Source organism: Lithobates pipiens, unplaced genomic scaffold (assembly GCF_037356315.1).
Source record: "Lithobates pipiens isolate NorthernLeopardFrog02 unplaced genomic scaffold, aLitPip1_a1.2 Scaffold_10, whole genome shotgun sequence".
Taxonomy (NCBI): domain Eukaryota; kingdom Metazoa; phylum Chordata; class Amphibia; order Anura; family Ranidae; genus Lithobates; species Lithobates pipiens.
Window position 1 is genome coordinate 195,279,375 of NW_027507686.1, and position 12,642 is coordinate 195,292,016.

Here is a 12,642-nt window from a genome sequence, read left to right on the forward strand (position 1 = left end):
CAGGGGCCATTATCCTGTCTCCCCCCTCCTTACCTGTACAGGTGGCTGTTCAGACGGGGGTGCTGGCCATCGGTTCTTTCCAGGGGGCTTGTCCCCGACTCCTGGGTCCCCGGTAGCTCGCGTGGGCTGCCGGAGAGGGCGTGGCAACAAGCACCCGCGTCATTTTCAAACTTCGGGAAAATGGCAGCGGCGTTCTTACCCAGGAGGGAAGGCTGAGAGTCAGTAGGAGCAGGCGCCCACATCCTCCTTTCTATAGAGCGAGGAGGCACCAGTTTACTACGGTGGATGTCTGCCTTAACCACCTCAGATATGAAGATGGGAATGAGGAATGGAAGGCATTGCCCCCCCCCCCATGTATATAGACTGACTTCCCTATGGGGACAGCAGTTGGGGGGGGGGGAGCACTTTGGCGGCTATCCTCCTTGCGTGTGGACCATAAGGATGGAAAAGCAAGCCCGCTGGCTGTGGCAAAAAGAGGAAGACGACAACGGTGAGTACTTTACTTTCCTTTTGCCGTGGGAATTTAGCTGCAAAATCCCCAATTCCAGCCAGAGGGTTTCTGGGCATTTGAGATCTCACCTGGGGTCTGGATTCAAATAGCCCTTAAGCTTCTGCTAAAAACACCAGCCGCAGCTCCCTCTTACATCAGAGAAGCTGTATGGTGGACAGGTGGTGCAGAGGAACGAGTGTGCCTAAACCACTTCAGATGAGAAAGAGGTAGGTAGGCCATTGCTCCCCCTTCCCCGTGTATATACTGACTGGCCCAGTGCAGAACCTGGGGTCGGGATACAAATAGCGCAGATGCCACTGCTAAAACCACCAGCCACAGCTCCCTCTTACAGCAGAGACACTGTGGTTATCGCAGCAGTAGGTTGCCAGCCTCTCCCTACATGCCCAGTTGTGGTACATTTAGTAGGGATGAATATAGCGTACAGAGGGGACCTGGTAGATACAAAGTTACTTACAGGCCAGGTATACCACTGAACAGGTTATTAATTGGGCAGTGGTTGGTGGATTCAGAAGCTCCCCTGGTCAGCAGGTGCACTAGGTTACCGGCCCTATTAGCCCAGCTGCTAGGAATCTGAAGTTGCTTCACAATGTTTAAAAGCTGACCTAACATTCAAGGATGGGCAGAGACCAAGCTACTGTGTGGCACAGTAGGGGTTCCCTTGTCACAGATCCTCCTTTTGGGGGTTGCCTGCTATAGTTAACTTTCATAAGCTCCAACCTCCCACTCCACCTTTACACTGTGTTTATATTATAGTGTAGGAGGTAAGAAGAAACTTTTTTTATTGGTTTGGGCTACAATCCACGCAGTGGCAGATCTAAAGGCGATTCACCATAGATCGCTCCCTACATCCTTTTAATTGAGGATTTTCTGTGCAAACCTATGCAAGAGCTACATAATTAATTGTTTGAAGCCTGCAAATAGCTATTTACCTCCCAGGCTAAACTGGTAACCACCTCTTCTAGAGAGGTCTTAAATTGGTCTCTAGGGCTGGGCTCATTGAGACTTTAGTTGCTAATCAGCACCACCTGGATATGTGCTGGCTAGCGTTTGCTCAGTCTATGGAGGTAAGGTAGGACAACAACTACTACTAATAGTAGGGTGTCCAACCATTTTAGGATTTGTTCCTTCTCTGGTGGTGAAGGTTTAGTATCTACAGCCCAGGCTATGCCTATGAAATAAATTGCCTGTTGGTTATTTCATAAAGGGATAGACCATGACTCCTCATTGGCTGCACACCAGTAGACCTCAGTAGTGAAGGTTTGTGCTTGCTGGGATGTTTTTGTGGCACAGCAGAAATACACATTGAGATTTGTGACATCTCTGCTTATAAGGGCTATATTGCTGTACATCAGAAATGCACTGCACTGAAGCTTGTTTGCTGTCCTTTATATACTAAAGGTACTGCTTTGTTTGGCTACAGATCAGAAAAATACAACAGTGAAGGTGGTCTGTACTTTCTGGTTTTGTGTTGCACAGCAGAAATGCACATCATTGTGTCTGGTGACATCTCTGCTCATAATGGTTATATTGCTGCACATCAGACATACACAAGATTGAGGTCTGTCTGTGGGGCTTTGTGTCCTGTTTTACTGCCTTGTTGGTTACTTATCAGAAAGGCAGCAGTGAAGTCTGATGGTCCTGATTTGCGTGGCGCTGTGCTGATTCAGACAGTGCTATTAACAGCAATGGCTGCCGAGTTTAAACATGCGATTTGACATGTTGAGTCGCATGACAAATCATTTCAATATGGATGTGCTATCTCTATTCATAGTGTTTTATTGTTGCACATCAGATTTATACAGCATTAAGGTCTGTGAGGTTTTGTGTCCTGTATTACTGCCTTATCAGAAAGGCAGCAGTGAAAATTGATGGTTCGAATTTGTTGGGCTACATAGTAGAAATACAAATTGAACCCCTGCCAGGTGTAGTACATATACTGCCTTTGGTAATCCATGTAGCACCACAAAGTGGTGTTGTGCTGATTTTAGCCATGCGATTTGACATGTTGAGTCGCAAGGCCAAATCGCTTCAATATGCATGTGCTATCTCTATTCAGAATTGTTATATTGTTGCACATCAGACATATACAAGATTGAAGGTTGTCTGTCCTTTATGTCTTGCATATACTGCCTTATTGGCTGCATATCAGAAAGGACACAGCAGTGAAGGTTGCTTGTCTTTTTCTGATTTTGTTTTTGCTGCTCAGCTGAGAGACACATTGAGGATGGTGGCCTCTCTGCTCAGTATTGGTATATTACTACACATCAGACATACACAAAGATTGAATGTTTGTGTCCTGTATGTCCTATATTTACTGCCTTATCGTTTGTATATCAGGCTAAGCAGTGTTTCTCATGGATCTACCTTTCTGCATCTTAGGGATACACAGCAGGGGTTTGTTGGCTGCAATCCTCCAGGGAGTCACAGCATTGGGGACCCCTTACTTGTTCGACCTGAAAATTGCTATTTGTTTTTTTTTTCCCTGCGACCTGTGTAATCTTGAGGTCTGTGGATCCAGGAATCAGGGACTGCTGGTGTCGCACAGACACAAATGGTACCCATTGGAAGCCATAGTATATGACTTCTCATGCGTCTTGCAGTCCCAAGTCGCAGGTTGGGTCGCACGGGTGTGGGAACCCTAAACTTATCTGTCCCTTCTGATTGAGGTTTTGCTACACAGCAGGAATACTCATCATGGCGTTATTGTTTTATTTTGCAGCAGACCAGAAAGATTGCAGCTGTAAAGGCTGTCTGTCTTTTTCCTCAGTGTCTGCTTTTATGTTGTTGCACAGCAGAAATACTCAAGATTGAAGCTTGTTGGTGCTTTCTGTTTCAGAAAAACACAATGCTGCAGGTTGCTCGTGTCCTTTCTCAGTGTTGGTTCTATCTGAACTACACTACAGAAGTGCATGACAGAAAGGATTGTCTTGTGTTCCATATTTTACCCTGTGGCATAGCAGAAATGCACAACACGGGAGTTGGTGTTCATATTGATCTTATAACTGTGGTGGTTTGTCAGAAATACACAACATAGAAGTTTGGGTCTTTCTGTCTTTATAGCCTTGTTTTGCTGTACATAGGTAAAGCACAACAGTAAAGGGGGTTCCTGTCCTTTCCGTATTTATATATCAGTTATGACCTAGCTAGCTGCACTAAAGAAATACGCAGCATTTAGGGTTTGCTTGAGTCTTAATGTTTTTACGTCTTGGCAGCACATCAGAAAACCAGACTATGAGGACTGTTTGTCTACGTTGAGGTTCAGATTTGGGTCTCTTCCCATATTTGATATATTGGTTTAGCTAGTCACACTCAGGCACACAACATTGTTGTCTATGCTTGTGTCCTTTCTGTCTAAATCTATTGTGCCGTGCCCACAATCTATGATCATTTTATTTGTGATATTAATAATGCATGTATCACCTTTTGTATTTCAGCCTTCTTTTCCATGGAGGGGCCAGGAGTTCGGGCTGCAGCTGCCACATGTCAGAAAACCTTGACCACTTGCATTCAGGGATGCCAGAACCATTTCCTAGGGTTGAAGCCCTGTAGGGTTATGGGACACTGGAGGAAGGGGATAATGAATCGCCCTGTTTAGTAAGAACTTGGAGAGTTCTGTTCAGAGGAGTATTAGGGCCTAAGGATGAAGTATAAAGATGTATACCCGATCGAATAGGTTTCAGCTTGGTGCATGGCCTTCATTTTGCCCTTTTAGCAAAACTAGACATAGCAATATGGGTAGTCTACTCCTGCTAGGGACTTTAATCTCCTGAAGAAGGCTCTCAGGCGTAAGTAAGGACATAGATTGGGCATGCCTTAAACCCAGGGTTCAAGCTTCTGTTAATCTATTTCCCTTAAGTAGGCTTCCCTTTAGTCTTTTGCTGACATAAAGATAAAAAGGAAGCAGTTTTATTTCCCTCAACAGGATAGTGTTAAGACAGGCCCTCTTATTGATTAATGTAGTGTCCTTGTCTTACACAGGTCTCTTATTTATCTTTTTAGTGGTTCTAAGTAGCACCTACAGGCATAATAGGCCATGGTTGTTAGATGTGTGAGATAGGCAACATTGCTAACCTACAAGTTTAACATGTTTTCTGATTCCATTTTTAAGAGCCCATTTCACCTAGATACTGCATCTGAAGCGGAAAAGGCAGGAACATCTGTGGAGCAGACCTGCAGATCAGCCGCATGATCCAGCTAACATGCCTTCATCAAGCATATGAGCGTATGGAGTGGAGGTAAAGCTCACTGCAGAGCCAAGGTTCGCCAAGAGGGTTTTGCAGTGGCCCCACCCTAAGGTAGGCCTGAGGTACTTGTTTATCCTCTCAGGTGTGCCGTCCTGGAAGATGACTTGAGAAAAGTACCAGTTACTTACCGGTAACTGTCTTTCTGGGAAATCTTCCAGGACGGCAGGCCTACTTCCCGCCCGTTGGAGGAGGGAAAATTCTAGAACACTAGAAGGTGAGTACCTATGAGGAATGATTTCCCTTGTGAACCTGGTTCAGGAGTTACTTCTCTACAAACTGAGGATCAAGGGGAAGGGTGGGGACTTAAAACAGCTGTCGATTGATTGTGTTTCCTGTAGGGAGGAGCCTCTCATCTCAGGTGTGCCGTCCTGGAAGATTTCCCAGAAAGACAGTTACCGGTAAGTAACTGGTACTTTTTATCAGTTTTATTATTTAGACTCTTCTGGTTTTTGCCCACGCCATTCATTCTCTTGTATGCTGAAGTCTTTGTGGATGTCATTTCCACCCTTAGTTCTTTTCCTTGTGGAAATCTTGCGCATGTGGTGTATCGGCGGGATCAAGCCTCTATCTCGATTGCCGTTACTATGGCAACAGAGCAAACACATTGAGGATGGCAAATCACTAGCAAGGCGGAGTGGATCATACTGTAGCATCACGAGGCTTCGCTCTGTGCTGTTCTCATTGTCAGCTAATGATCTGGAAAGCGGAGGAGACAAAAACGGCACACATTGTGTGCCGTTAAAGGATATACACAGTGCGCAAGAGCGGGACCTGTCACAGCACATAGGACGATTTATATTGAAACCGAAACTGTGAGCGCACTTTCACAGGCAGCCATCAGCTGCCTGTGCTATATAGATTAAGATGAGCTAAAGTAATATAAGAGGGTTTACAACCACTTGAAGACCAATGCAGAAACTGGCCTGGATGAAGACGGCGCTGGATCCTTGGGCAGGGGAGTGTCTGTTTATTAAAAGTCAGCACCTACAGTTTTTGCAGCTGCTGACTTTAAAGAGAAACTTCAGTCAGATGCACAAAAATGTAATTTCCCCACAATGCCTATGGCTACAGAGGTGAATGAGGGATGGGTTTAAAATGCTTTTGCTGCTTTAGTGTTCATTCTAATTTTTGTATTTCCCTTTAAATAGGAAACATAAAAAAAAAAAAATAGCAAACGCGGGTAATTATCAATGACTAATTGAAGCTTAATAAATGATCCAAGTATCAAAGGTGACATACAGAAACAAACTGCAGACGAAAACAACAACCTTTTTTTCCCAGTGCCCTTACCTGCACCCGGCTTCTAATGAGTTACATATTTTGGAGGACATATGAAAACACACCTAGTTATAGCTATATATAGGATTGTACAGCTGCATAATCAAACTGATAATAGCTTTTTTTTATTATTTGCTTCTTATTATTTTTTATTTTTTTCTAGGACTAAAAGGGGCTTTTTGTGAAGAGCTTTGTAAACTACCCAGCATGCACTGTAGCCAGTTGCACAACTCTTGTCCAATCTTACTGTCACGTATCGAAATTGTCATACTCTGAACCAGGTGTAAAGGTCCTCAGCAATTACTTCTTCACCGAAGATTCCCATTTCTGAATGTGACCTTTTTAACTCTGTTCAGTAAGTTCCATCTCCTTCTCTGCATTTGTGTGTGTGTGTGTGTGTGTGTGTGTGTGTGTGTGTATATATGTATATATATATATATATATATATATATATATATATATATATATATATATATATATTATATTTAATATATAATACACACACACAATCTCTTGCATGCTTCAGCCCTCATAGTCTTTTGCCACTGTTATCCAGGGTTTAAACCTTTTTTTATCGCTGTATATTCTGTTTTATGGGCTTCTTGGCGCTGTGCATCTTATACTGAAGCACCCTTTGTGACAAGGAATCTTTTGTTCACTACATTTTGTGATTACACTTTATGTCTCTCTGCAGCCTATTCTGTTCTAGATTGTAAGCTCTAATGAGCAGGGCCCTCTGATCCCTCCTGTATTGATTTGTATTGTAAGTGTACTGTCTGCCCTCATATTGTAAAGCGCTGCACAAACTGTTGGCTCTATATAAATCCTGAATGATAATAATAATACTGTCACAGTTTATGTCAGTCTATCTTGCACCTCCTCCATGCATGGATTACTTTGTCTTCCTAAAAGGAGAAGTCCAGCCTGAGCTTTTTAGGCTGGGCTTCTCCTTTGGGTCACAGGAGTGCAATTAGTTTTGCACTGCTGTTACCTGTTTTCAGCGGAGATCAGTCTGAATACCGCTCTCCGCCGATGTCACTGCCACCAGCTGCCTTGATTAATGGCAGTCTCAGCGGTTCAGCCTGTGTGCTGCCACTCTGCCACTGCAAAACATTTGTGCTTTTAGTCCTGTCACTGTCCATAATGGCACTGTCAGTCCCTTGTTACTGGGCATCATTCTGTGTCAGACTTGTTTTACCCTATGCATTGTAAACTGTCAGTCCCCTGTCACTGTCTGCCCTCGGTCCCCTGTCACTGTGCATTCTGATCTGTAATTTCTGTGTTACTGCGTATTCTTCTCTATGTCACTGTGCATTATGATCTCCAGTCCCCTGTCATCAGTGTTAATTTTGGCAGCAAATTTCGACTTAGTTTTAGTCTTAGGACTAAAATGGCATTTTAGTTTTAGTCTTCTGCAATTTGTTTTAGTTGTATTTAGTCGACTAAATCTCCAGTACATTTTAGTCAACTAAAACAAATTTTAGTCATCTAAAATCTAATAGGTGTAGTTAAATTGTAATGCATTAGTTAAGATTTCTCTACAATTTTCAAACTCGTTATATACTGCTGGAGTGAAAAGTCTAATTTGTTATTTATTATGGCATTGAGATATGAACATGCACTACAGGCCAATGTTCATTTTGAAGTCAAATTTCAATTTAGTTTTAGTCTTAGTCTTTTGACTAAAACGCCATTTTAGTTTTACTCCCATTTTAGTTTTTTGACTAAAATGCCATTTTAGTTTTAGTCATCTCAGTTGTTTTAGTAGTTTTTTAGTCGACTAAAATAATATTAATTTAGTCTACTAAAATGTTTTAGTCGATGAAATTAACACTGCCTATCATGGTGCAGCCTGAACTGCTAGTCCACTGTTACTGTGCATTCTGATCTTTTCCATGTTACTGTGCATTCTGTTCTCCCTGTCACTGGGCATTCTGATCTGTCAGCCCCTTGTCGGTGTGCAACCTGAATTGCTAGTCCCATGTCACTGTTAATTCTGATCTGTCCCTCCTGTGTCATTGTGTATTCTGCTATCTGTCTCTGTACATTCTGATGTGTCAGCCTCCTGTCACTGATCATTTTGCTCTCAGCCTCTGTCACTGTACATTCTGATGTGTCAGTCCCCTGTCACTGAGTAGTCTGATCTGTTATTTCCATGTTAGTGTGTAGTCTGCTCTCCGTCCCCTGTCACTGTGCATTCTGATCCACCCCCTGTCACCGATCTTTCTGCTCTCCATCCCCTATCACCGTGCATTCTGATCCATGCCCTGTCACTGATCTTTCTGCTCTTGGTCCCCTATCACCATGCATTCTGATCCACCCCCTGTCACCGATCTTTCTGCTCTCCGTCCCCTATCACCGTGCATTCTGATCCATGCCCTGTCACCGATCTTTCTGCTCTTGGTCCCCTATCATTGTGCATTCTGATCCACGCCCTGTCACTGATATTTCTGCTCTTGGTCCCCTATCACTGTGCATTCTGATCTGTCAGTTCCTTGTCCCTGAGTATTCCACTCTCATACTCCTGTTACTGTACATAATGCTTTGCCAGGCCGCTGTCACTTAACGTGTCCTGGCTGTCCCTCATCTATAAGTATTTTGGCCTTTTAGGTCCCTTGTCACTAAGCATTCTTGGTCAGGAGCCCCCCATTGCGATGCATTCTGTGTCCATTACTCTGCTAGTCTGGTTTAACTTAATTTCTTTTTGATGTTTCCTGTGACTAAATTCCCCCTGCTTTCCACCTCCTACTCCATACCATTTATACTGAAACAAGTACATTTTAAAGTTGTTACTTTGCATTGACTGCACATTCCATGTATAATTATCATGGTAATTTACATCTTGTGCTTTGAGAGTTCTGTTTATTACATACAGAATCACAGCTTTGTGACGTAATACCCCTTACAACTCTCCTACCCAGACATGCAGAGTTTGGTTGTTCTATTTTATCAAAAAAAAAAATTATTTTCTTGTTGTTTTATTACAATCTGTAAAGTACATGGTGGTTAACTGCAGTGTACAACTTTTTTATTTTTCCTACAAGGTTACCAAGTTATGATTTTGTCTTTTTCTTTTCTTTTTGATCCCCTCTCTTGGTTGGTTTGAGGGGAGGAAAAGGGAAGAGAAAGAGGGATTGAGGTTTCTTTGCCTACCAAAAAAACTCACAATCTCACCTGCTTACCCCTCACATTTTTGAATATTTTATTATATCTTCTCATGTGACAGTGAATCTACAGCTTGTATAGTAGTGTAAATTCACTGTCCCCTCAAAATAACTCAGCCATTAATGTCTAAACTGCTGGCAACAAAACTGAGTACACCCCTAAGTAATAATGTCCAAATTGGGCCCAATTAGCCATTTTCCCTCCCCGGTGTCATGTGACTCGTTAGTGTTACAAGGTCCCAGGTGTGAATGGGGAGTAGGTGTGTTAAATTTGGTGTTATCGCTCTCACTCTCTCATACTGGTCACTGGAAGTTTAACATGGCACCTCATGGCAAAGAACTCTCTGAGGATCTGAAAAAAAGAATTGTTGCTCTACATAAAGATGCAGATACAGTTTGTAAGGGCGCTCTGAACTTCAGGACCAAACAAAAAACAGATGTCTTTATGAACCAGAAAGTCTATAATAGGGTATCTTCCACACTTAGGGCTGCACTTATGGAGAGAAGCAATCTCTGAATAGGAAACAGAAAACCAAAGAAAAGGCGCCTCTAAGTGTAGAATTAAAAGCTTTTTAATTTCCCCAAAAAGGGTTAAAAACACTTACAAGATATGTAGACTGGCAGAGCATATCATTAATATCCATGTAGGTGGTCCCGCATGAATGCCGCTGATGTCACTTCCAGGATCCTCGTGTTTTGAGACTGTGATTGCGGACTGGCCTGTCAGTTCTCTTGGAGCTCCCTGCTGTTTTTCCTGTTGGCATCCCCTGGACCTCCCTGCTACTGGACACACACAGCCTAAAGAACTGGTATATGCCAGTGACCACTGCATTCATGCCGGACCACCTACATGGATATTAATGATATGCTCTGCCAGTCTACATATCTTGTGTTTAACCCTTTTTGGGGAAATTAAACAGCTTTTAATTCTACACTTAGAGGCGCCTTTTCTTTGGTTTTCTACATAAAGATGGCCTAGGCTATAATAAAGATTGTCAAGAATCTGAAACTGAGCTGCAGCATGGTGGCCAAGACCATACATCGGTTTAACAGGACAGGTTCCACTCAGAACAGGCCTCACCATGGGCAACCAAAGAGAATGAATGCACATGCTTAGCGTCATATTCACAGGCTGTCTTTGGGAAATAGACATATAAGTGCTGCCAGCATTGCTGCAGAGGTTGAAGGGGTCGGGGGGGTCAGCTTGTCGGTGCTCAGACCATACGCTGCATACTGCATCAAATTGGTCTGCAGGGCTGTCGTCCCATTGTAGGAAAGTGTAATTTCTTCAGTGTTGTCACATGAAAAGATATAATAAAATATTTACAAAAATGTGAGGGGTGTACTTACTTTTATGAGATACTGTATATTGAGATTTATATCTTGACTTCAGATACTTTCATTTTTGTAATTCTAGATATGTAGTATGCTTAACTGCTTACAAACCTGTTTATTACTCATACCTCTATTGCATGCAATTCTGTTACAGTTATATTGTCTGACGTGTATAATAACTGCACAAATTTGATCCCTAGATCTCTTGCTCTGTATTTATATTTGAAAATTCCTAATAAAATTAATGTGATTTAAAAAAAAAAAAATTGTATACATAACAATTTGAGTACTGTCTTTTTTATATATATATATATATATATATATATATATGTATATTATACTGTAGATATGTGATATTTACTATGTTATGTTGTATGATCTCTTTTGTATCTGTTATTGCAGATCATACTAGGCCTACCTAACAGACCCTAGAAATATGGAGGTTTGTAACCTGTCTTTAATTATTCATGTTTATCTGTTTTGTATACAATACCTGTTCAGCTATGACTGCTTTACTTATTTTATGTTAAAATGCACTTCATACGATAACTTTACACTGGTATGAGATTTCGGGGGAGATTTAGCTGGTGCTGCTCTGCATAAAAACCAGTTTGCTTTCAGGTTTTAGATTCCATTCACGATGCCACGACTTGTAATGCCACTTGCGAGCTCAAAGTCGCATGACAAGCTGCGATGAAGTCACGCAGGGATGTCTGCTTCAAAGTCGCACTGGTGTAAACAATGCCTAACCCTGGGTTCACACTGAAGGCGGGTTTGAAATGGTGCGTGTTCAGCTGAACTCAATTTCAAACTTGCATTTCGGTCCGATTCCGGTAGTGATGTCAGAGACATCTGTGCAGGTTTTTGCACAGATGTCCATTGAAATTGCTCCCGAAGTCACCAAAAGTCGTTTAGGAACTACTTTTGAGAATCAAAGTCGGCGTTGCACCTATTTGGACGATGCAGTTGCCGGCAAATCGCATGTCTAAACGGACCGATGTGAACATGTGCTCATTGTCGAAGCTTAATTGAACAAACTGAAGTTAGAAGCTGATTAGCTACCATGAACAGCTGCACCAAAATCTGAGTGCTCCAGTTTTAGTAAATCTCCCCCTTTGTGTCTGGTCTTATGCATATTCTTTTCCAGTTTTATTATCTGTTTTAATATGATCAACTTACACACTGTCCACTATCCTGCCATAACAAGTATAATCTACTTCTGTGTGTTAGGTCAGTAAGAAGCTGCTGAACTCTGTACCTGGCTGTGTTGATGATGTTCTGCATGGTCTCGCAAGTTGCAATCCTGACCTGAAGGTGCTAGAAGGTCATCGTGTCATACTACGTGCAGATCTCAGTCATATAAAGGGACATGTGGCACTTCTGTCTGGAGGAGGCTCTGGGCATGAACCAGCTCATGCAGGTCATTTTTTCAGAATAATACATACTGCAAATATATCATTGGCTTCTTCTTGATTGGTAAAATTATGGCTTGCTCTTCTTCGTTTTAATAGGTTATGTTGGTCGGGGAATGCTCACTGGAGTTATTGCTGGTCCTGTATTCACATCACCACCAGTTGGAAGCATTGTAGCTGCAGTCAGGACAGTGGCCCATGCTGGAGCAGGTATTAATATTCGGTTTTGTCTGCCTTATTTTTCTAAGTAGTCCCACTGTGCATTTGCAGGCTTATCGTGCTACTCAGTCTGACCATTTTTTACGAAATCTTGCAAGCTGCTTAAACTATGAAACAACTGGGTATTCAATGCCTAGGCCACTGGTGTACAATACCAATAAATTTATTTTTCTAGAAAATAAAAAAAGCATATGTTTTGCCCACAGCAAATTCCACCTGTTCTTCTCTTTTTTTTATTTTTCCAATCTTTATTTAGAAAACGAGGCTACCAATATTTCTCCTCCCCCTCTTCAGTATTATCAATATAAGTTATAATTACTTACAATCCCACTGTTCAGTAATCTTTTGGGATTCAGACTGCGGCAAAATTTGTAGTCAATTTACTCGGCATATACAATGGCACCTGCATCCCTAAAATGATTGTAAGTGCATTTTTTTTATTTTTTGAAAATAACAAACAGGTTAATACTTACCTGCTC

General features: G+C 42.1%; 1 protein-coding gene across 4 annotated transcripts in view; it reads left to right on the forward strand.

Moving 5' to 3' along the window:
- TKFC (triokinase and FMN cyclase) overlaps nt 1-12,642 on the forward strand; it is a 43,620-nt gene that overhangs the window by 14,029 nt on the left and 16,949 nt on the right. For 3 of the 4 annotated variants that reach the window (XM_077460820.1, XM_077460822.1, XM_077460821.1), the window contains exons 2-5: nt 6,197-6,388; nt 10,935-10,974; nt 11,763-11,952; nt 12,044-12,154. In XM_077460820.1, the coding sequence (XP_077316946.1) occupies nt 10,969-10,974; nt 11,763-11,952; nt 12,044-12,154 (307 nt within the window). In that variant the 5' untranslated portion in view covers nt 6,197-6,388; nt 10,935-10,968. The remainder of the gene's footprint in view (nt 1-6,196; nt 6,389-10,934; nt 10,975-11,762; nt 11,953-12,043; nt 12,155-12,642) is intronic. The other variant, XM_077460823.1, reaches the window with a different exon arrangement.